This window comes from Bos grunniens, chromosome 4, assembly GCF_055505025.1.
Source record: "Bos grunniens cultivar Pamir isolate PY7600 chromosome 4, Bosgru_T2T1.0, whole genome shotgun sequence".
NCBI classification, from domain to species: Eukaryota; Metazoa; Chordata; class Mammalia; order Artiodactyla; family Bovidae; genus Bos; species Bos grunniens.
This window is the reverse complement of record NC_141168.1, coordinates 42,511,057-42,533,720: the sequence shown is the minus strand read 5'-3', so window position 1 is coordinate 42,533,720 and position 22,664 is coordinate 42,511,057. Positions and strand designations below refer to the sequence as shown.

Sequence of the window (22,664 nt, the reverse complement as noted above, 5' to 3'; positions counted from 1 at the left end):
ATATTCTTAAATAGAAAAACTCGAAAATGGTAACAATTTCAGTACGTTCTTAGTTAATCTATATCATTATGTGATCGCAGTGAAACTACCAAGAGCATTTGAAATTGGACAAGCTAACTCAAATTTTCCTATGCAAGAAAGAAAAACCAAGAACAAACAAGATTCTATAATGAAAAGGGAAAATAATGAGGAAGAAATGCTGTAAAAGATACTTAACCATATTATGAAGCTAGTGTAATGAAAACAGTGTGATGCTGGTACATGAATAGTTATAGCAACAAAATAGAAGGTACAGAAATAGACCCAAAAAAGTAGGAAATACAACAAAGGTGAATTTTCAAATCAGTGAAGAAAATGGGACATCTGGATAGTAAGTCTGGAAGATGGAGATGCATTTGGAGTAATGCCTCATATTATATAATAGAAAAAAATTCCAAATTGATCAAATATTTAAATGTTAAAATCAAAATCTTAAAAGCATTGGGGAAAAAGATGGAAGAATATTTTTATGATCTCAAACTTGAAGAGTTTTTCCTGCCGGTGAAGAAAAGCCCTGAAGTCACAAAAGAAAACACTGATAAGCTCAACTCTGTAAAAATAAAAATGCATACTTGGAAAAGCCACCATATATCAAAAGATAAATGACAAACCTGGATAAGTATTTTCTTTATTTTTTTTTTAATTTTTAAATTTATTTTATTTTATTTTTTTTACTTTACAATATTGTATTGGTTTTGCCATACATCAACATGAATCCACCACGATAAGTATTTTCAACTCACATATTCAAAAGTCTACTTTCTTTCTTGTCTAAGAAACAAAAACAACAACCAAAAGAAAGTAAGTTTGAACAAAGCATGTCAAACGATAGTTTATATTAATAGAAAGGAGAATCAACTCTAAAAATTAAGAAGTATTTGACCTTGACTACAAGAAGAAAAAATGCTAATCAAAACTACAAGCTGAGTTTTCACCTGTCACATTGGTAATAAGCAAAAAGCCTGAGAACTCACAGGGGTGATCTGCCAGGTTTTGAGCTGTCTTTTGACTCAGTTCCCACCCTTCTAAGCCCTGTGATGCTGGAGTGGAGAATGCTCACAGCATCTCTGCTTTGCCACCTGGTGCCTGCACAGCCTCTGCCAACAGGAGGTACAAGAGGGGAAGAGGAAGATGGAAAGAAGGAAAAGAAACTAGCTCTGCTCTCTCTGCTTCCTGTTCTGGTCCATATTACCCCAGCAACTGTTTTCACCTGGGGCTTCAGTGCTTTACCACTGCAGCAGCTAAATCCAGTTTGTGGGTTTTTCCTAATACTCTTCCAACATTGAAAAGTCAGTCTGACCTTTCCCCTCTTAGTGAAGCAGCATCAATAACCTCAGAAGTTCGGTCTGGGTCCGTGGGGTCCCTCCTCTAAGATTGCTGCTGCTGCTGCTAAGTCACTTCAGTCGTGTCCGACTCCTTGCGACCCCATAGACGGCAGCCCACCAGGCTCCCCCGTCCCTGGGATTCTCCAGGCAAGAACACTGGAGTGGGTTGCCATTTCCTTCTCCAATGCATGAAAATGAAAAGTGAAAGTGAAGTCGCTCAGTCGTGTCCGACCCTCAGCGACCCCATGGACTGCAGCCTACCAGGCTCCTCTGTCCATAGGGTTTTCCAGATAAGAGTACTGGAGTGGGGTGCCATTGCCTTCTCCAGCACTGTTGAATAAAATCCTCCTCCAAAGAGGTCTGCATTTCAGTACTGTAAGGTCCTTTCTTTAAGCTTCTAAGTTTTATTTCAATCTCTTCACTCACTCCTCCAGCCTTAGAGATGGCAGCTTTTCTTTTGCACTTACTACCTTACTGATACCTTGAAAGTGAAAGTGTTAGTCACTCAGTCATGTCCAGCTATTTGCAACCACATGGACTGTATGTAGCCCACCAGGTTCCTCTGTTCATGGAGTTCTTCAGGCAAGAATACCGGAGTGGGTTCTTGTTTTAATTCTCTTAACAGATTTTTAAAAATCTGTTTAACAATTATTCATATGAAACTCTAAGTAACTGGTATGGTATCCAATTTGCTCTTAACTGATACAGTGGCCCAAAGTGTGAAGACACAGGCAGTCTCACTCATTATTGCTGCTGCTGTTGCTGCTAAGTCGCTTCAGTCATGTCCGACTCTGTGCGACCCGATAGACAGCAGCCCACCAGGCTCCCCCATACCTGGGATTCTTCAGGCAAGAACACTGGAGTGGGTTGCCATTTCCTTCTCCAATGCATACAAGTGAAAAATGAAAGTGAAGTCACTCAGTCGTGTCTGACTCTTAGCGACCCCATGGACTGCAGCCTTCCAGGCTCCTCCGTCCATGGGATTTTCCAGGCAAGAGTACTGGAGTGGGTTGCCATTGCCTTCTCCTTCTCATTATTGATGGGAGTGTTAATTGATACACACACACATTCCCAAGAGAGCTGGCAAATGACCATTAATTTCATGTCTATGAATTTATCACAAAATTACTCAGTCATGTGTTAAATACTATGTATAAAAGGAAATTTATTGTGGCTTTGTTTATATAGAGCAAAAGATTGGAGGGGAAATGAAAAGTTAAATGATAAGGGAATGCTAAATAAATTACAATGTATTCATTAGTGAAACACTTTGCTGCAATTAAAATATATATATAATTTTATTTTTTAAAAAGCCAAATCTGTTGGTGGCCAGCAGAAGATTGTGTAGGGTTATCAAGAAGGCTCCTGGAATTGAATTAAGACCTTTGGGATTAATTCATATGTATCTCTCCTACTCCCATTCTCATGTCCTCTTTACATCTGCTTTTTGAAGTTATAAGTATGAATGCACACACTGTTGTAAAGCCCAAAAGTGAAATTCAGTAAAAAACAGAGTGACGATCAAGTCTTCATACCCTTGCAGGGGAACTTCCATTTCAGAAGAATGAAGACACATGGCTCGGTTGACCAGCCTCCCTTCTCATTAGATCCCTACAACACCATTCAAATCCTAGCTTTCCTTTCATGATACCTCTGCATGAAGATGAGGCAGTCTGCTAAAAACACATGTGTCTCAATTACCCCGTCATATGTGCTCTTTAACCTATATGCTTCATCTTCCAGTCTCTAAGAACACAGAGGCTTCTCAGACAGGTGTGATCTTATTCCTAGGAGTAGATAAGTGTGCCAGGGGGAAAGGGTGCCTGTCCTCGAGCACCACTTTTACTCAGAATTTTGGGTAAATCTATTTTAAAAGCAAACATGAGGAAAGTTAAAGTCGAATACAAAATATAGATGCATTTTGAAGGTAATCAGGAGTTTTCAAAGAACTCTCTTGCATGTGAAAGACCACTCTGAGTTGCTTCTCCAAGTGCCCCAGATCTGGGTTAACTTCCTTTGGTAAAAGTAGGAGAAGCTCCCTGTAACACACATGGCATTTCCAAAGGGGTGTGAACACGTTATGCTTGATTCTAGCATGTTAACTCTATTTACATAGCCACGATTATTCCAAACTAATATAATGACTTCTTTGAGCCCAAATTGTTGATTAGCTTTGTGTTTAGTTACAGAACAATTAACCCATCAGTAATACCAGGGGATAAAATTCATGACTTTCATTGAGCTTTTATATATTCACCTGACCAAGATAACTCTGACTCCATAGTTGATAATGTGAATCTAAAAATCAGTTGCAAAATAGCATCACATTATACCTAATAAAATCTTCAAGCCATGGCATGTCAGTAACCAAGAGTATGGAATCAGGGATTCCATTTTAGATGAGAAATCAGTGGTTCCTGTGTTCAATATCTTTTGCATCCAAGATAAAGTCTATTAAATAAACTGATACACCTCCAAGCCACCTTAAAAAACAAAAATCAATCCAATCAAAAGCCTAAGTTCCATTTCTACCTCCAAATCTCTGAAATGTTCCAATGAACAACCGATAAATAAACACACCTCACAAATGTTTACAGAGCACTTTTGAGAACGTCTCTTTCATGGAATCCTCACAATATGACGACTAGGTGGTTAGATGTAGTTCATCTGAAGTCCTGAAAGTTTATAGAAAGTTCTGTAAACTCAAAGAACAAAGCCATCTTAAGGGGCTAAAAGAATGAAACATAAAATTCCAACAGTCAACGGCACCCTCAGGCAATTTCCCCAACCTGCAGGACACCTGTGATGAAAGACTTAGACGGCCCCTCCAAGGGGCAAGAAGACAAGTGACAGGGATGAGAGCTGATGGTGTGCCACGCACAAAGCCAGTTCTTGTGGACACACTCTTTTAACAGATTGTGAATTAGACATTCTTCATGATCCTCACTGCAGTTTACAAACTTGAAAGCTGAGCTCAGATCAATGACTTCCCAAAATTCAAGGGGGAGGAATCTTGGGGTCATTTTTTCAGACCCAGCCTGGCTATTGGCTCTCTTTTGCTCATATTCTGTTCACATTTGGTTCATATTCTTACTGCTCATCTCTGCCTTCTGATCCTGCAGTCACCAAGTCAGCTTCCAGAGTCCTCACCCCTTCTGCTTTCCTTATTGCCTTGAGGGCAAGATCCAGACTTCCCAATTTCAGGGCTCTTCTGCTAATCACAACGGGGAAAAAGAGAGGGGTTGGAAAACTGAGGCATTTCTCCTAGTTTTCATTGTGTGAATTGGACACAATGTGTTAATTAGAGATGGTTTTCTTTATACTGACTACTTTTGGGGACAGATACTAACACCAAGAGCAAATCCGATTGGGGCGAAGGACTGCTATGTTTGAGATGTGAGGCATTTGGCTTCCTAAAAAGGGTAAGAAATACTGGGAAGGAGAATGCTAGCTAGGAGTAATCAGATAGCAGATTTTCCCTGATGACTTTTAGATTCTTTAGCTATTCTTTTGAACACAGTTTCTGTATCTACAGACTACTCTGAAAGTGGGCACATGACAAGCACTATCAAATTCTAAAAAATGACTGAGTCACTCTGTTTGCTCTAGGGCAGAAGTTCACTACCATGAGCTGCTTCAGAGTCACTACAGGGCTTGATACAAGACAGACTGCTGGGCCCCACCATGGAAGGTCTAATTCTGTAGGCCTAGGGAAGGCCTGAGAGCCTGTACTTCAAGTTTCAGGTAAGGCTTTTGCTGCTGGGGGACCATACCTGGAGAAGTATCAGTATCAAGGGTCTTCCTCTTTCAAATGGTAAAGGAAAGATGTCTCCAACTCTTATCTCGGAAACTGGCTTGATTCCAGTTCCAAGCCCCAGAAGTGGGTTCTGTAATGCCTTAGCCCCTAGAGCCCCCGCCTCCAGCATTCAAACCTGTACCTTCTATTAAAGACAAACAACCCACTTTTCTGCAGATCTTACTTCCTTGCCTAGAGGACTGTCATCTAATCGGCTGGTCCCTCAATCTGCAAGGCGCCTTCACTCTACTCTGTGGGCTTATCACTCTTGAGTGATTCAAATCTGACAAAAGGCATCTGCTGGGGCACCAGTGAGTCTGCAGGCTGTATGGCCTGGTGACATATTTTCTTTGGCTCATACTATATTTGAGTTTTCAAAATATTAGTTTTCAACATACTTTTAAAAATCAGAAGGTTTACACAAAATGTGGGTTTCAGATTTTTAAAGTATCAGAGTATCTAGCAGGGAACAACTAAAGCTGAGAAACTGCCATCCTGTTGAGAAACACAGCATCTTCCTGGCCCTCCTCTCTGGGACTACGTGCATCAATCCTAACACACTAGTGCTTTCCATTTTAGGGCTCAGCAATCAGGTTGTGGCTATCCACCAAAGCATCCTATTTGTAACTGGAAAGCTTTTTCTAGCCTGGCAGTGTGAAAATCAATGATTGGCCTTAACATCCTTAAGATCACCTTAGATTTGATGGAATGTGATACTGACCTGACCTGGCTATCTGGAAGCTTTTGAATTTTTAATCTTTGCTCTGGCATGTATGTATGTATGTAATAACTTTTACTTCTTTCTGTTTTATTAAAAATAGTTTATGAGGTGAAATTCACAGAACATGAAACTGACCATTTGATGAACAATGCAGTGGTATTTAGCACATTCACTATCTAGTTTCTAAGCATTTTAATAATTCAAAATAAGGCCCTATATCCTATATGCATCAAGCAGTTTCACCCCACTCTCCTCTCCTCCCATAGCCCCAGGAAATCTCTAATTTTATTTCTATCTCTGTGAATTTATATATTCCAGGTATTTCATATAAATGAAATCCTATATGGCCTTTTGTGAATGGGCTCTTTCATTTCGTATAATGTGTGCGTGTGTATTTATGTGTGTATATGTATATGTGTGTGTGTGTATATATATATACGCACACACACATACATGGAATTGGGTCACATATTTAGGGAGGCTGACAAATCCCAAGATCTGCAGTCAGCAAGCTGGAGACCCAAGAGCTAACTGTGTAAGTTTTACTCCAAAAGCCTGAAACTTTACTGAATTAATTGGTTAGTCTGAACAGTTTCTTGGTGTAATCTTTAGGGTTTTCTATACATTATAAAATCATACTGTCGCAAACAAGACGATTTTACTTCTTTTCAATTTGTATGCTTCTAATTTATCTTTTCTGCCTGGCTAGGACTTCCGGGACTATGTCAGATAGAGTTGGTGCATACCAGTAACGGAAGACAGAGCCTGATTTGGGCCCACAAGCAGCTGCAGTGCTGGAGGCTGCGGCTGCTAGTCGTGCTGTCCGGTGGCTGCACAGTCTCCCCGAGTGTGCGCACACAGTGCAGGCTGACGACAAAGCTTAGGCTGGCAGCACGCAGGGGCATAGCTGGAGGCGCTAGCCCCAGGTGTATGTGTGATGATGATGGTCAGCCATGGGGTGTGGAGGATGGCATCTTGCACTTGTGCATCCTCAGAGGCCCGGGCTAGCTCCTGTTGTGGTTCCCAGGCTCTGGCAGGGGCAGGGAGGGACTTAGGTAGCTTGCATGAGCAAACAAGAATATCTGTGGGGCAAAAGCTGCTAAAATCTGCAGGAATTCCACAACAGCTGTGCTGGTCATTGGTTCCTTCTTCACTGGGAAAAGCCACTGGGCTTGCTTATAGAGCTGGTCATTGTGAACCACAATTACTCCCACCTTATGGCAGCTATTGGTAGATCCTGCCTTTCTTCCTTGTTCCTAGCCATCTTTGACATTGGTGGTTTGGGTGCAGTGAAAGCCAAGATAGATCTTTGTGTGTAGTGCCCTCAAAGCCTGGGAGAATGCAGCTGTTCAGCCTGCTTTCCCTTTCCTAGTGAGGAGAACTCTTTCCAGCTGAAACAGTTTGGTACTGAGCAGTGCCAGCCTGGGGAAGTGCTGTATATTGTCACCCTGCTTATTTAACTTATATGGAGAGTACATCATGCTAAATGCCGGGCTGGATAAAGCACAAGCTGGAATCAAGATTGCTGGGAGAAATATCAATAACCTCAGACATGCAGATGATACCACCTTTATGGCAGAAAGTGAAGAGGAACTAAAGAGCCTCTTGATGAAAGTTAAAGAGAAGAGTGGAAAAGCTGGCTTAAAACTCAATATTCAGAAAACTAAGATCATGGCATCAAGCTCTGTCACTTCATGGCAAATAGATGGGGAAACAATGACAGACTTTATTTTCTTGGGCTCCAAAATCACTACAGATGGTGACTGCAGCCATGAAATTAAAAGATGCTTGCTCCTTGGAAGAAGAACTATGAAAAACCTAGACAGTATATTAAAAAGCAGAGACATTACTTTGCTGGCCAAAGTCTGTCAGTCAAAGCTATGGTTTTTCAAGTAGTCATGTATAGATGTGAGATATGGATCATAAAGAAAGCTGAGCTCCGAAGAATTGATGCTTTTGAACTGTGGTGTTGGAGAAGACTCTTGAGAGTCCCTTACAGCAAGGAGATCAAACCAGTCAATCCTAAAGGAAATCAGTCCTGAATATTCATTGGGAGGACTGATGAAGATGAAACTCCAATACTTTGGCCACCTGATGCAAAGAACTGACTCATTGGAAAAGACCCTGATGCTGGGAAAGATTGAAGAAGGAGACAACAGAGGATGAGATGGTTGGAGGGCATCATTGACTTGCTGGACATGACTTTGAGCAAGCTCCAGGAGTTGGTGACGGACAGGGAAGCCTGGTGTGCTGCAGTCCATGGGGTGGCAAAGAGTCAGAAACAATTGAGCATCTGAACTGAACTAAGCTGAACAGAAAACTAAGACAACCTTCCTCAGTTTGTTTCCTTGGTCATCCAGAGCTCATTTTCAACACATTCTTTTGCCTTGAGAGAAACATCTGCCTGATCTTAGAACTGACAATAGTTATGTTTCTCCTGAGTGACTGTGCTCAATTTTCATCACCCTGGAACCTGTGAACAATACAACCAGCCTTGTTCCTTTTGTAGCAAGAACTACTTGAACACTTAGAGATCAATCCCCACCACAGCCCCTGTAAAACATGTGCCTGCAATTGTCATAGGCACACTTACCTGAGTCCTATCCTTCACTGGCTAAAAGTACATGCTCCTCTATTTTATAAGCCTAAAACCGCTTTGCAGATCAAGCCAGGGCATGTACATGTGTATACACACCCATATCCACACACGGGCAAGAATGCACAATATTCCTTGTGTTTACAGACTTTAGTCTGTAAAGGACACTTAGTAGGGGCAAGAAACTGGCAGCTCATGATTAATTGAGCTATTGAGTTCATTGTGTTAAATTTAAAACCCTTGGAAAGGTGTTTGGAGGTAAAGAAAAATATATTAATTGGAAATATATATATAATATATATAATTCCAAATAATATAATTATTTGGAAATATAGCTAACCTGTCTAAAGATGAGTTTATTCTGTTTACCAACTTTTTGTATATACGTGTGTGTGGATAATTCTCATAATACAGCACATAGAATAATTATTTTGTATCATATGTGTAAGACTTATCTCCCTAGTCTCCTTGAAATTATCAGATCAGATCAGATCAGATCACTTGCTCAGTCATGTCTGACCCCATGATCATAGCATGCCAGGCCTCCCTGTCCATCACCAACTCCCGGAGTTCACTCAGACTCACGTCCATCGAGTCAGTGATGCCATCCAGCCATCTCATCCTCTGTCGTCCCCTTCTCCTCCTGCCCCCAATCCCTCCCAGCATCAGAGTCTTTTCCAATGAGTAAACTCTTTGCATGAGGTAGCCAAAGTACTGGAGTTTCAGCTTTAGCATCATTCCTTCCAAAGAAATCCCAGGGCTGATCTCCTTCAGAATGGACTGGTTGGATCTCCTTGCAGTCCAAGGGATTCTCCAACACCACAGTTCAAAAGCATCAGTTCTTCGGTGCTCAGCTTTCTCCACAGTCCAACTCTTACATTCATACATGAACACTGGAAAAACCATAGCCTTGACTAGATGGACCTTTGTTGGCAAAGTAACGTCTCTGCTTTTCAATATGCTATCTAGGTTTATCATAACTTTCCTTCCAAGGAGTAAGTGTCTTTTAATTTCATGGCTGCAGTCACCATCTGTAATGATTTTGGAGCCCAGAAAAATAAAGTCTGACACTGTTTACACTGTTTCCCCATCTATTTCCCATGAAGTGATGGGACCTGATGCCATAATCTTCGTCTTCTGAATGTTGAGCTTTAAGCCAACTTTTTCACTCTCCACTTTCACTTTCATCAAGAGGCTTTTTAGGTCCTCTTCACTTTCTGCCATAAGGTGGTGTCATCTGCATATCTGAGGTTATTGATATTTCTCCTGGCAATCTTGATTCCAGCTTGTGTTTCTTCCAGTCCAGCGTTTCTCATGATGTTTCTCTGCATAGAAGTTAAATAAACAGGGTGACAATATACAGCCTTGACGAACTCCTTTTCCTATTTGGAACCAGTCTGTTGTTCCATGTCCAGTTCTAACTGTTGCTTCCTGACCTGCATACAAATTTCTCAAGAGGCAGATCTGGCGGTCTGGTATTCCCATCTCTTTCAGAATTTTCCACAGTTTATTGTGATCCACACAGTCAAAGGCTTTGGCATAGTCAATAAAGCAGAAATAGATGTTTTTCTGGAACTCTCTTGCTTTTTCCATGATCCAGCAGATGTTGGCAATTTGATCTCTGGTTCCTCTGCCTTTTTTAAAACCAGCTTGAACATGAGGAAGTTCACGGTTCACATATTGCTGAAGCTTGGCTTGGAGAATTTTGAGCATTATTTTACTAGCGTGTGAGATGAGTGCAATTGTGCGGTAGTTTGAGCATTCTTTGGCATTGCCTTTCTTTGGGATTGGAATGAAAACTGACCTTTTCCAGTCCTTTGGCCACTGCTGAGTTTTCCAAATTTGCTGGCATATTGAGTGCAGCACTTTCACAGCATCATCTTTCAGGATTTGGAATAGCTCAACTGGAATTCCATCACCTCCACTAGCTTTGTTCGTAGTGATGCTTTCTAAGGCCCACTTGACTTCACATTCCAGGATGTCTGGCTCTAGGTCAGTGATCACACCATTGTGATTATCTGGGTCGTGAAGATCTTTTTTGTACAGTTCTTCTGTGTATTCTTGCCATCTCTTCTTAATATCTTCTGCTTCTGTTAGGTCCATACCATTTCTGTCCTTTATAACGTCCCTTTAAATAACAATACTTTTATGACCCCATGTTCCTTCTGTAACTGCAACTGTTTTGTGTGCTGAAGCACTGACAGGTCATACTTTTACTATAGTCAAACCTTTCTAGAATATAATAAAAAAGCCAGAGGTACGGAAGTCGGAGAGGGTGCCACAAAAGTGCACAAGGGGAGAAGTGCAGTTAGAGAGGTGTCAGCGGCTGATGTGAGTGTTACAGGGAGAGGTTTGCCCACCATCATCACTCCTGAGGCCCTGGAGAGTCATGGAGGAACTTGGCATCCTCTGTTAACAAATTAATCTTCGACAACTGATTGATTCAATACTTCACAGGAGGCGGCATGACCAAGGCTTTCTCTGGAAGCTGAAGACCTTTGAACAGGGTATCTCTGGACAGGAGGAAATGAGGCAGGGGAGGGTGGGGGAGGGTGGATGGGGAGGATGGGGGAGGATGCCACAGGCAGAGGGAACTGCAGTAGCAAAGGCAAGCAGAAGCACAGCAGCCTGATGTTTGGGGAGCCACAAGTCCTGCCACATCCCTGAGCTAGAATTTGAGGTGGCCATGAGAATCTGCAGGGGACAAGAAATGTGGGCTGGTTTTGTCATATTTTGTTGTTCAGTTGCTCAGTCGTGTCTGACTCTTTGTGACCCCATGGACTGCAGCACACCAGGCTTCCCTGTCCTTCACCATCTCCCGGAGTTTGCTCAAACTCTTGTCCATTGAGTCGATGATGCCATCCATCCAACCATCTCATCCTCTGTCACCCACTTCTCCTCCTGCCCTCAATCTTTCCCAGCCTCAGGGTCTTTTCCAAGGAGTCGGCTCTTCTCATCATGTGGCTAAAGTACTGGGGCTTCAGCTTCAGCATCAGTCCCTCCAATGAATATTCAGGACTGATTTCCTTTAGGATTGACTGGTTTGATCTCCTTGCTGTAAGGGACTCTCAAGAGTCTTCTCAGCACCACATTTCGAAAGCATCAATTCTTCAGTGCTCAGCCTTCTTTACAGTTCAACTCTCACATCCATACATGACTACTGGAAAAATCATAGCTTTGACTACACAGACCTTTGTGGGCAAAATGATTCTGTTTTTTAATATGTTGTCTAGGTTTGTCACAACTCTTCTTCCAAGGAGCAAGCATTTTTTAATTTCATGGCTACAGTCACCATCGGCAGTGATTTTGAAGCCTAAGAAAATAAAGTCTGTCTCTGTTTCCATTGTTTCACCATCTATTTGCCATGAAGTAATGGGACTGATTGCCATGATCTTAGTTTTCTGAATGTTGAGTTTTAAGCTAGCTTTTCACTTTCTTCTTTCACCTTCATCAAAATGCTCTTTAGTTCCCCTTCATTTTCTGCCATAAGGGTGGTGTCATCTGTATATTCGAAGTGAAGTGAAGTGAAGTGAAGTGAAAGTTGCTCAGTCCTGTCTGACCCTTTGCAACCCCAGGACTATACAATCCATGGAATTCTCCAGGCCAGAATACTGGAGTGGGTAGCCATTTCCTTCTCCAGGGTATCTTTTCAACGCAGGGATCAAACCCAGGTCTCCCACATTGCAGGCAGATTCTTTACCAGTTGAGCCATAAGGGAAGTCCCTGCATATCTGAGGTTATTGATATTTTTCCTGGCAATCTTGATTCCAGCTTGAGCTTTGTCCAATTCATGTCATGTTTGGGATATTTTAATTAATTTTTGATGGCTATGAGGCTCAACAGGGAACAGGAGCAGCCAAGGATGGAACCCAGGTCTCCCACATTGCAGGCGGAGTCTTTACCAGCTGAGCCACTAGGGAAGCCCTATTGTTTCATGAAACAACATGAAACAATTTCATGCATAGCTGCATGAAACAAGAGTGCAGCCTTAGAGCATGGTCTTGGTTCTGCCTCAAGGGATACTCATAACAAAATCTTTGAGCTCTTTACAGAATTAAAACCCTCAATAAATGGAAGATTGTCAGCATTCTTCATTCTAGAAAAGACTACCTGAGGCCAGACTAATGGAACCAGAGAAGCTCATCAAGAGATTACTTGATACTAGATCAAAGGAGTGCAGGCCCTGCACTTACCCTAATCTTAACAGCAACTCCACCCTTTGAACTATTACTCTAAAACTCCTCACTAAATCCTCCTCGGTTGGAACACACAGTTTTTGAGGGGCATGAGCCTGCTGTGATCTTCTCTGCCTGGCAAAGCAATAAAGCTAATCTTTTCTCCTTCATCCAAAACTCTGTCTCTGAGATTTGATTTGTCTCTGGTGCACAGAGGCCAAGTTTTTGTCATCAAGTCCATGGTGGGCCCCAGGCTGAGAAGCCTGAGTTTAGAAAGCACAAGACAGGCAGAGAACTCATCTGGAGGCAGCCGATGAGAGTTTTGACAATATGATTAGAAGGACAGCGGGGAGAGGAGAGGCTTGTACCATTAGATAGTAAAGGGGAGAACTTGGTGACTGATTAGAAGAGGGTGTTGAGGAAAAGAGAGGAGTTCCTTTGGCTGATCTCTTTCTTTGTACTCTGAATTTAGAATCACTTTCTTACAGACTATAAAATTCCTCAAAATCACTGTCCTTCAGACCTAGTTTTTGTCATTTATCGCCAGTAAGTCCAGCTAAGGATGGAAGAATGACAAGAGTTTGGTCTTTGTATCTAAATCTATGTGGCTGAAGGGGAAAAAAAACCTGCTTTAATTCTACTTATTAAAAATAGCTATTAAATTAATGTATTGCACGTGATAGTGTATTTATGTCAATACCACATTTTCAATTTATCCTACACTCCCCTTCCTCTGCTGTGTCCACAAGTGCATTCTCTACATCTGCATCTCCATTTTTCCCCTGTAAATAGGTTCATCAGTACTATTTTTTCTGGATTCCATATATATGCATTAATATATGATATTTGTGATGACCTAGAGGGGTGGGATGTGGATGGAGAGAGGAGCAAGGCAGAGGGGATATATATATATATATATATATATAAACACACAAACACACACACAATTATGACTGATTCGCATTGTTGTACAGCAGAAACCAACATAACATTGTAAAGCAATTATCCTCCAATTAAAAAAAATAACGTACTGCAAAGCTTTGGGTAAATTAAATCATAGGAAGTATGTCAGCTGCCTTTCCATCTGGGTCAGACAGTCTGATCAGTGGAAGACAAGGGCTGCATTTTGCACAGAGCTCTTTGCAGCCACCCACTCCCTCTGACTAAACAGACAGGCAATGTGAGGGCTCACCCGGGGAGGGATGTGCATGGTTCAGCTACAGGAGTGTGTAGTGAGACTGCGACAATATTTACTCCTTGAAAAATGAATGATGCTCCTGAAAAGATGCTTATAAATTGATTTTACTTTCATACAAACTATCTCCTCAATGACTTGCTTTAAAATTTCTGAGGTGTATTTTAAAATATAAAAATGTGTTTAGGTTCTAAGCAAAATGTGTGTCTCTCTCTAGGGCAACGTCTGCTGTCCCATGACATGGCACACAGATCTTCCATGAAAAACTAAGAAAAGCCCACTTAGGTCCACAGATGCCCAGGTACTCTGCCACGTCAGGGCCCTCACACCCCCACGGCAGCAACAGCTGCCCTCCCCTAGATACATCGTGGAGGTTCCTCCTCCCTACAACTTGCTGAATGATGTGATGAGTGGGCACCTCCCTTTATCTCATATCTGGAGGGGAGTTCTTACTCTTTCATTAAATACTGGTCAGCATCAAGAACCTGTTATCTCTCCTCTCTGCCTTTCCAAGGGCTGTGTGGGAAGCCCAGGCCCACTCTCTGGTTGCCTACATTGTGATCTTCTAAGACAATGTCTCTAATCAACAGACTTATTTGGGCATAAGAAGTAAACTGAAGTACTTCTGGTCTAGTTCTTCTCTCACAAATATTTATTAAACTACAATCCACAGTTCAGCCACCATTTTGAACTATTCTCCATCCATCCCACAGGTACTTTTTATGGGACAGTGATTTCCTCTTAAAATACCCTGAATGAAGGGATTAAACCCATTCTTACAGGTACAAACTCATTATTTTTGGCACTTTTAATTTTTCTGTATATTGTCCAAATATGCATTCAGCTTCTCTATATGATACTGATACTGAAATCTATGTATTTTTGCAACCAGAGAGCCGGAGGAGACCCACAAAGAAACAGGATTTGCTCATGAGACTCATAATACCAATCAATTCTTACTGTATCCTCACTACATGCTGGGCCAGTGCTGAGAACATCCCTGGCATCACTTCATCTCATCCTCATATAACCTTCTAACAGTCCAATGAAACAGATCCTATTTTTATCATCCCTCTATACTGCTGTAGATTCAGAAATGGAGCCTCCCTCAGAGAAGTTAAAGGCCACCAAGTTAAAAGGCCAAGCCAGGGCCTCAAACCATACCTATTGGGTACAAGTGTTTTATGGATGGCCTGCCACATGCCAGGTATTATTCTAGCTGGTGCTGGGAACCAGCTCTGAATAGGACAGGCAAATGCATCCTTGACCTTAGAGGTTATACTTTAATAGGGGGACTAAACACACAGAAATTGCACCATGAACACCATGAGTGAAAACAAAGCACGATGGCGCCTGGAGAGTGCCTGTATGTGTGTGGAGACTCTTTTACATTGGGTGCTTACAGAGACCACTGAGAAGGTGACGTTGAGAAAAATCCTAAATGAAAAGATGCAGTAAGCCATTTCAATATCTGGGGGACATGCTCCTCACATGAAGAACAAAGACCCTAAGAGCAGACTGGCTTGCTGAACTCAAGGGTGGGAAAGACAACCAGTGATACTAGAAATAGGTGGAAAAGGAGGGGCAGCAGTAGGCGGGGGCAGGCCGCCTAGGACTGGAAGGTTATGGAAAGAATGTTGAACAGAAAAGCCAATTTTGAGCAGAAACATTATGTGATGAGCTGACAAAGTTCCAACAGAGAGGAGAATTGGCTATGCAGGAGACAGATGCTAATCTCAGGATCAGAGTTTCTTAGAAGGCAAGATGAGCTAGCATCCTATGTATAAATTGACAGTTTGACCCGGGACAGTGGGAATGAGAAGGAACAGAGCTTGTGAGCCTGCGTTCAGGCAGGCTAGTGCAGTGGGCTGTGTGCAGGCAAGCTGATCGGGGTCTGATGGCCTCTATTTTCTCAGCGAAGGAAAGCGGGTCATCATGGTGGAGAGGGGGCAGGTGCTATAGATTTGAGGAAAAAGAAGAAAATATGAAATAGCTTTCTTTGAGTGTAGGAAAAGTTGAGTGCTCCTTGGGAGTGCTAAAGGGCTCTTGAGATTTGTGGTTATAAAAATTCTTTTACTTCCTAGAACAAGGGTGGGCAAAATTGGGTTTAACCATGGCTGGACTTTGCCAGGTGAGAGTGACAAAGAGATGAATGGGTCAGTGATAAGGCTAAAGAGGGAGGTGAAACACGTGTGTGATCATGTAGTTAAGATCAACAGATTTGAGGCAGGCCAGTGAGCTGCAAAGCGGGGAGAGGATGGTCTAAGAGTGGTATACTGGGATCTGAGAATTCGGAAGTGATGCAGCCACTCGTGTTGGGAAGACCTAGACCAGAACCGTGGGAGTCAATGGCTGAGGAAGGTTGGCCATAGGAACTGAGAGGCCAGAATGTGGGAGAGATTGTCTCTTTAATATGAATACGGAAGCCATCAAGAAATACAACAGAATTATCTCTTAGCTGCATTTTATAGTACAATTATGGATAATAAGAACAGTGGTCACTGATTTTTGTTCATGCCTTTATTCAGGATTAAACTTGTAGAGGATAAAACTCAGGACTCATAACTACCACATCTGGACCTTAATTCTACATGAGTAATTCTGATGGTCAGGAGTATAAATTCATTTCCTGGCATCTCTATTTTACTGTTTAGGAAATACAGAGCAGTGGGGTATTTTCTCTAATATTTGGCAACAAACTCTTGTTAAATGAATGAGAAAAGTGTTAGTCCCATTTTAATTTGTGCAGCCCAAGTAAGAAGAAAAAATATGGGAAAATGATACTATACATTACTTTATTCCATTATTTCCCTACATTATTCAAGAAAAGATTTTAAGAGTGGGAATTGAGTGTGCAAAGGAATAAGGCAAAAAATGCCAAATAACTGTTGGGGTTGGGTATGCTGTTGGCTTGAAAAAGCGCCTTTCCTGCCCTTCAAATGCCCACAGCTAGTAAGTCAGACAGCAGAGATTTGAATCCAGTTTTGTTTGATTTCAGTGTGATCATCACTTCTTGTTCCTATTAGTTCAACAAAGTGAACTAATGTTCAATGAAGTGGACAGCGTATTTGTGCATGCGCATCCCTCCCTCCAAATAAGCAATAATTACCCCCAAGTCCTGCATCTGGAATGGAGGTTATCCATACCTTTCTTTTCAGCTTGAAGTGTTTCAAAAAGGCAAATTTGGGACGTCTGAGGGCACAATGCAGAATCTTCCTAAGGCAGGTTATCTGAGAGAACTCTACCCATAAACCACATGGTTGTTTCAGGTTATAAACAACTCTTTGAAATGTTAGTCTCCCAGTTGAGAAAACCTCCTTATTTCTCCTCACCAGTAGTCATTATGCCCTAAGAAAGCAAAATCACCTCATTTTGGCTAAGCCTTTAGAAAAAGGCAATTAAAGAAACTTACAATTGCTAGAAAGGGTCTAGAAAGAAAAAAGAATAATAGTTTCAAATAGTTTAAGAAAAAAATATTAGGTTAATGTTGACAATTTTAAGCAAGCAAGATTTTTTTTTTTGTCATTTGAAAGTGTAACACACACAAACCATACAGTTGTTTGAAAAATTAGAGAGGCTCCAATGAAACTCAGGGAGTCTTTAAAATAACCCGGTAGTGGCTATGTGCACATGCATCTATTTGGGTGCACAAATACCTGAACCCCTAAACTGAAGTATTAGTGCTAAGATTATACTAACCTCCTCTGAAATGCAGTCCTCTTTAGGTTCTGACAGAGCAGCCATTTTCGTCAAAGTTAGTTGTGGTCAAGAACATGGGCAGGGAAACTGTCCACAGCCCTGGGGGAGGTATAAAAAACTCTAGGGGTCAGACTCTGCTCTCAGTCCTAGCGCTGCCTGATAATTCTGACTTACCCTTGGCTGAGCACAGACAGAGCCTTTACACCCTCACATGCCTGAGGACTTTACTCATTTAAGGGCTTCTGGTCCCTCTGTTAAGAGCAACACAGACAAACTCCAAAGGAGAAAAAAGATCTACCTCTGTGATTAAGATGCAAGGACTGGCTTCTGAGTTTTGGGACTGCTTAATGAAAAAGCCCTGGAGAAGAGCCCTAATCTAAAAGTGGGGACCCTGTCTTCCTCCCCAGGCAGCCCAATGCAACCTTAAATCCTGGGCTCAGTTCAGGTGGTTGAAAGGGGTCAGACCTAATGATCTACTAGACCCAAGATTAATTATTGCGAGGGGTAGGGGCAGCAACAAACTTTGGAGTAAGCACATTTGAGGGCTCGGCTCCTCGGGTCAGTCTTGCAGATCATGTGTTTTGAACCAAAGAAATTAAAAGAGTAGAGTTAATCTGCCTGTTAATCAACCTGAACTTTGCTTTCTGCATAGACCAAGAAAGGCAAAAGCCCTGATGTCAATTTATTGTACAGGATAACCATGGAACTTTTAATTATGTCTGAAAAGTGGCTGGTGTGGAAGTGGCCAGTGGAAGGCAGCCCTCTGGGTGTGGGGAGGAGACCACCTGGGCTGTGCTTCTCTCTCTGGCCAGCATCTCAACCAGTGTGGCTGGGGGCTATTTTCCTGCTTGAAGTAGGGGAGAACTTGGACCCTCCTTGCCAATCCCAGGTATCTCTGACCTACTGGTGCTCGACACACTGCCTTCATCACTCTGCTTGTGGGTCAGGTTTAATTTACTTACTTTCTCTCAGACTCTTTCCCTGAAGGAGTGCTTTTCCCAGAGTGTGACTGCTGAGTTGAACACTTGAGTTGAAAGGTGCAAATCTGGAGTCAGCATCTTTGTAATTTGAGATTTCTTATCCCTCAGTGAAATGTTAAAAAAAAAAAAAAGCAAACTTTTTATAGAAAGGCCATTTAGAATTTGAAAACCAGAATGTTTGGCTAGACTGTCGTCAATCTGACGGCCATTTATCAGGCACTTTCTGTGTAAAAGCCGCAGTGCTGACTGGCTCTGAGGCCCATGGAGCCCAGGGGCTGGCTGGCCACCCTCTCCCCAGGACACTTGTTAATCTTACTGCAAAAGCCGGCTCCAAGGCCAGAGGCAATCAAAAGCCCTTCCTTTCGACAAGTTCCTGAGGCTCTTTTGAGTGGTGGAATTACAAGTGATATTTTCCTCTTTGTTTATAAGTATTTCCAAGGAGGATATACTATTTGTGTATTTTTTTAATGTTAAAAATGGTGATACCTTTTATACTTATTTTGGTCTTCATTGTAGTTCTAAAAATCTCTAGCGTTTCATGGTTAGTATTATAATGGATGAGTATAAAGTTGGTTTATTGGATTGTATAGAAATGATCAAGTTCATGTAAAGAAAAACAATATATGTAACTGAATATATACATATATGTGTATATGCCTGCATGTGTGCTAAGCTGCTTCAGTTGTGTCTGATTCTTTGTGACCCTGTGGACTGTAGCCTACCAGGCTCCTCTGTCCATGGGATTCTCCAGGCAAGAATACTGCAGAGGGTTGCCATGCATTCCTCCTGGGGATCTTCCTGAACCAGGGACTGAATCAGCATCTCTTACATCTCTTGCATTGGCGGCTGTTTTTTTTCTTTTTTTTACCACTAGAGCCACCTGGGAAGCGAGTGTGTGTGTGTGTGTGTGTGTGTGTGTGTGTATGACTAGGGGAGACAGGACTGGTTCTTTTAGATCAGGGGTCTTCTCCAGTGTTGTTTCATTAAAGAGTCCCAGAAAATAAGAATCAAATCCTTTGTGTGTGTGTGTGTATAATCACAGTTACCAGATAGACAGATGGACTATTACTGCTGGAACACAGGGACTGTGCAGCAGATGGCTGGGGTAGACTTTGTCAAGTCAGCCCAAGGAGACAGTGGGTCTCTGTTATGGACTGACTTGTGTCCCCCCACCAAATTCATTTGTTTAAATCCTAACTCCCTGTATTTGGAGACTGTGCCTTTAGAGAGGTAATTAATGTTAAATGAGGGCTTTAGAGTTGGGTCCTGATCCAAGAGGACTGGTGTCCTTACAAGAACAAGAAGAGATGCCAAGGATTCAGGCACTTAGAGAAAAGGCCATTTTTGTACACAATGAGAAGACAGTAGTCTGCAAGCCAAGAAGAGAGGCATCAAAAGAAACCAATCCTGTGAACACCTTGATTTGGACTTCCAGCCGCCAAAACTGGGACATGATAGAATGGCCATAGAGAAACAACTCTTCATAAGAGATCAGGGCGGCACCAGCAATCCTCAGTTTAAAAATGGCAAGCTGATTTTGGAAAAATTGAATAGCACTTCCCTTTAGAAACAGTGAGCTTAAGTCCACAGACCAAATGCAAAGGCAAAGTTCAAAAACTAAACTGAGTTCAGAAAGCAAAGGCTAGATTAAATTCAGCTCCACAACCACATAGCCAGTGGTCACTTAACCAAAAAGACCCTTCCCAACTGTCTCACCAATATGCCGTGAATCGATTAGAACAATACAAGTAAATCGCCTTTGAAGAATGCACCATGGTACAGAATAATAAAGGCCACCGGGAGTTTAACTATCACAAAACCCAACTGCACGTTAAAAGGCTGTCTTGCAGGAAAGTACATCCTCCCTTCTGCCATAGGACTCATCACTAATGAGGCAGTGGGAAGATTACTCTCCACTCCTGGCATCACATGGGCTTGGAGGTCAGGCTCTTGGATTAAGAAAAGAAACAACAGTTGTGTATGGAAAGTACATTAAAGTGTCAACCCAAGTGTCTACTGATTTATACAAGAAAGTCACCTTGGAGAAGATAAGAGAAGAACAGTAACATGTCAGAGTGTTTCCAGATGTCTGCATTTTAAGCATAAGCCACGGAGCAGACAAGGGATAACGCGGTGGGGCCAGTGCTGACTCAGAAGCAGGCCAGCTCCTTAACATGCCTGTCAAACAACCTGCTGTTTCCTCTCCTCAGACCTGAGCCCTTGTCTCTGATGTCACATCCCCTGGAAAGCCTAAGCCAGGTGACAAACTGATCTCATCTCAAAGAGGGCTTTTCCTCAGTGTAATCTTAGGCAGTTTTCCAGGTACCTGGCACCTTTTATTTTTTCAGGCTTAGGTTGTATACCTCTCTGATGATGTAGATCACATTTTGCATTAGTCTGAGGAGCAGGTTAAAACCGGAGTTTCCAGTAGGCTGAGTTCAGAGAAGCCAAATGCCCCAGAGAGCTTCCTCCAAAAAGGACTTCCCGGAAGATAAGAATTCACTGGAATTCCAGGGCTGGACACACCCATAGCAGCCCACCTGAGCAGAAGGTGAGGAGCTCTCCCGTCTCGTTCCAGCCTTGAGCCAGCAGGCCAGTCCCATCCCTGGGCAAAACCCATCTTGGCTGAGGGATTCAGGCATCTGGGAGAAGCTGCCCCATCACTTGACTCACTGTGCTGTGGCGGAAACCGGCCAAGCCTGACTGGAGGGCTCTTCCCGAATCAGCTAGACTCTGCCTTCAGCCTCTCTCTTCTCTGTTGTGTGTTCAAAGCCTTCTTGCTTTGTCCACCTCGATATTCAGCTCCAGTTTCACTGCTTCTATTCTGTTGCTCCTCCTGCCTGGACAACTGGCTCCCCTCTTTGGGGGATGGTCCTTACAGATGGAGCTGGAAGTTGGGCTCACCACTCTGGGGATATGTCCTCAGATTATCACACTTAAGAGTTCTGACCCACCCCATAAAGTGACAAACATCACATATAAGTAGACAGGGTGAGTGCAGGGAGAAATGGTAGAGCCAGTGAACAGTGTAGCTGGTCCCTCCTCTCTTCTCCCTGCCCCGCCTGCTGTGTGTCCCCTCATGGGAAGCCCTGGAAAGCCCTGTCCACCCCCAGGATGGAGGCAGACAGGCTCCTGGTTCCCAAGCCTGTTTGTCTTACTGCCCCCACTGAGGACTCAACACAGACATCTTTAGCACATGGAAAAAATGATTTGTGAAACAGCAAATGGTGTCTTTTGGAGCTGAGGTTCTTTCTAAATCATTCTTATTTCATTTCTCATTCAATTTCTCTTTCTTTTTACATAGGGGAAAAAACCCTCAAATCTTTTTTTACTTACAGTAGTAAGTAAAAGTGATACTCTACTTACAAAGTCCTCAGTGGTTTCTGTTCAACTTTCCCCAGTCCGTCATTTTTAATTTATATGAAAGGAAAAGGAATGCCATTTGTAAGATTTCAGTTAGCCTCATCTGATGAATTGAGAACTAAGGTAAGAAGCAACACAAAGATAAAACCAGACTGTAATTTATGAAAAGACAGCATTTATCACCAGAGTACTCAACAGAGCCACCAGGTAGGAAACAGTGTGATTTAAATCTCCAATCTGCAGCTAGCTAACCGTGTGACCCTAGGTATATCACTTAAATTCCTCGGTAAAATTACACTTTCCTCATTTATATAAAGAAAAGAAGAAAAGGACCAGAGATTCTAGTCTTTTCTAGGCCTATCATTTTCTAATTCTATGACTAAAATCAGTCTAAAACTTTAAATTCTATTTCAGAAATTTACCTTAAGCCTAAAAAATTTAAACATCCAGTAATTTAAATATTTAACATCATGGAATTTTAAAGATGTATTCCTAAGAGAGACTTTTATTCACTGCAATTATGCGTGTGTGCTAAATCACTTCAGTTGTGTCTGACTCTTTACGACCCTACAGACTGTAGCCCGCCAGGCTCCTCTGTCCATGGGATTCTCCAGGCAAGAATACTGGAATGGGTTGCCACATCCTCCTCAAGGGGACCTTCCCAAGTCAGGGATCGAACCTGCATCTCTTATGTCTCCTCTGTTGGCAGGTGGGTTCTTTACCACTAACGCCACCTGGGAAGCCCAATTATGTGTGAGTCTATTAGAAACATCTG

At 42.3% G+C, this 22,664-nt stretch overlaps 1 protein-coding gene across 2 annotated transcripts in view; it reads right to left on the bottom strand.

Moving 5' to 3' along the window:
• HECW1 (HECT, C2 and WW domain containing E3 ubiquitin protein ligase 1) overlaps nucleotides 1-22,664 on the bottom strand; it is a 326,637-nt gene that overhangs the window by 192,959 nt on the left and 111,014 nt on the right. The window contains exon 1 of one of the 2 annotated variants that reach the window (XM_086396048.1): nucleotides 17,547-17,691. The exons of the other annotated variant lie outside the window; for it this stretch is intronic. Coding sequence (XP_086252174.1) covers nucleotides 17,547-17,591 — 45 coding nt within the window. The 5' untranslated portion in view covers nucleotides 17,592-17,691. Of the gene's footprint in view, nucleotides 1-17,546; nucleotides 17,692-22,664 lie in introns of those variants that run through there. 2 annotated transcript variants of the gene reach the window in all.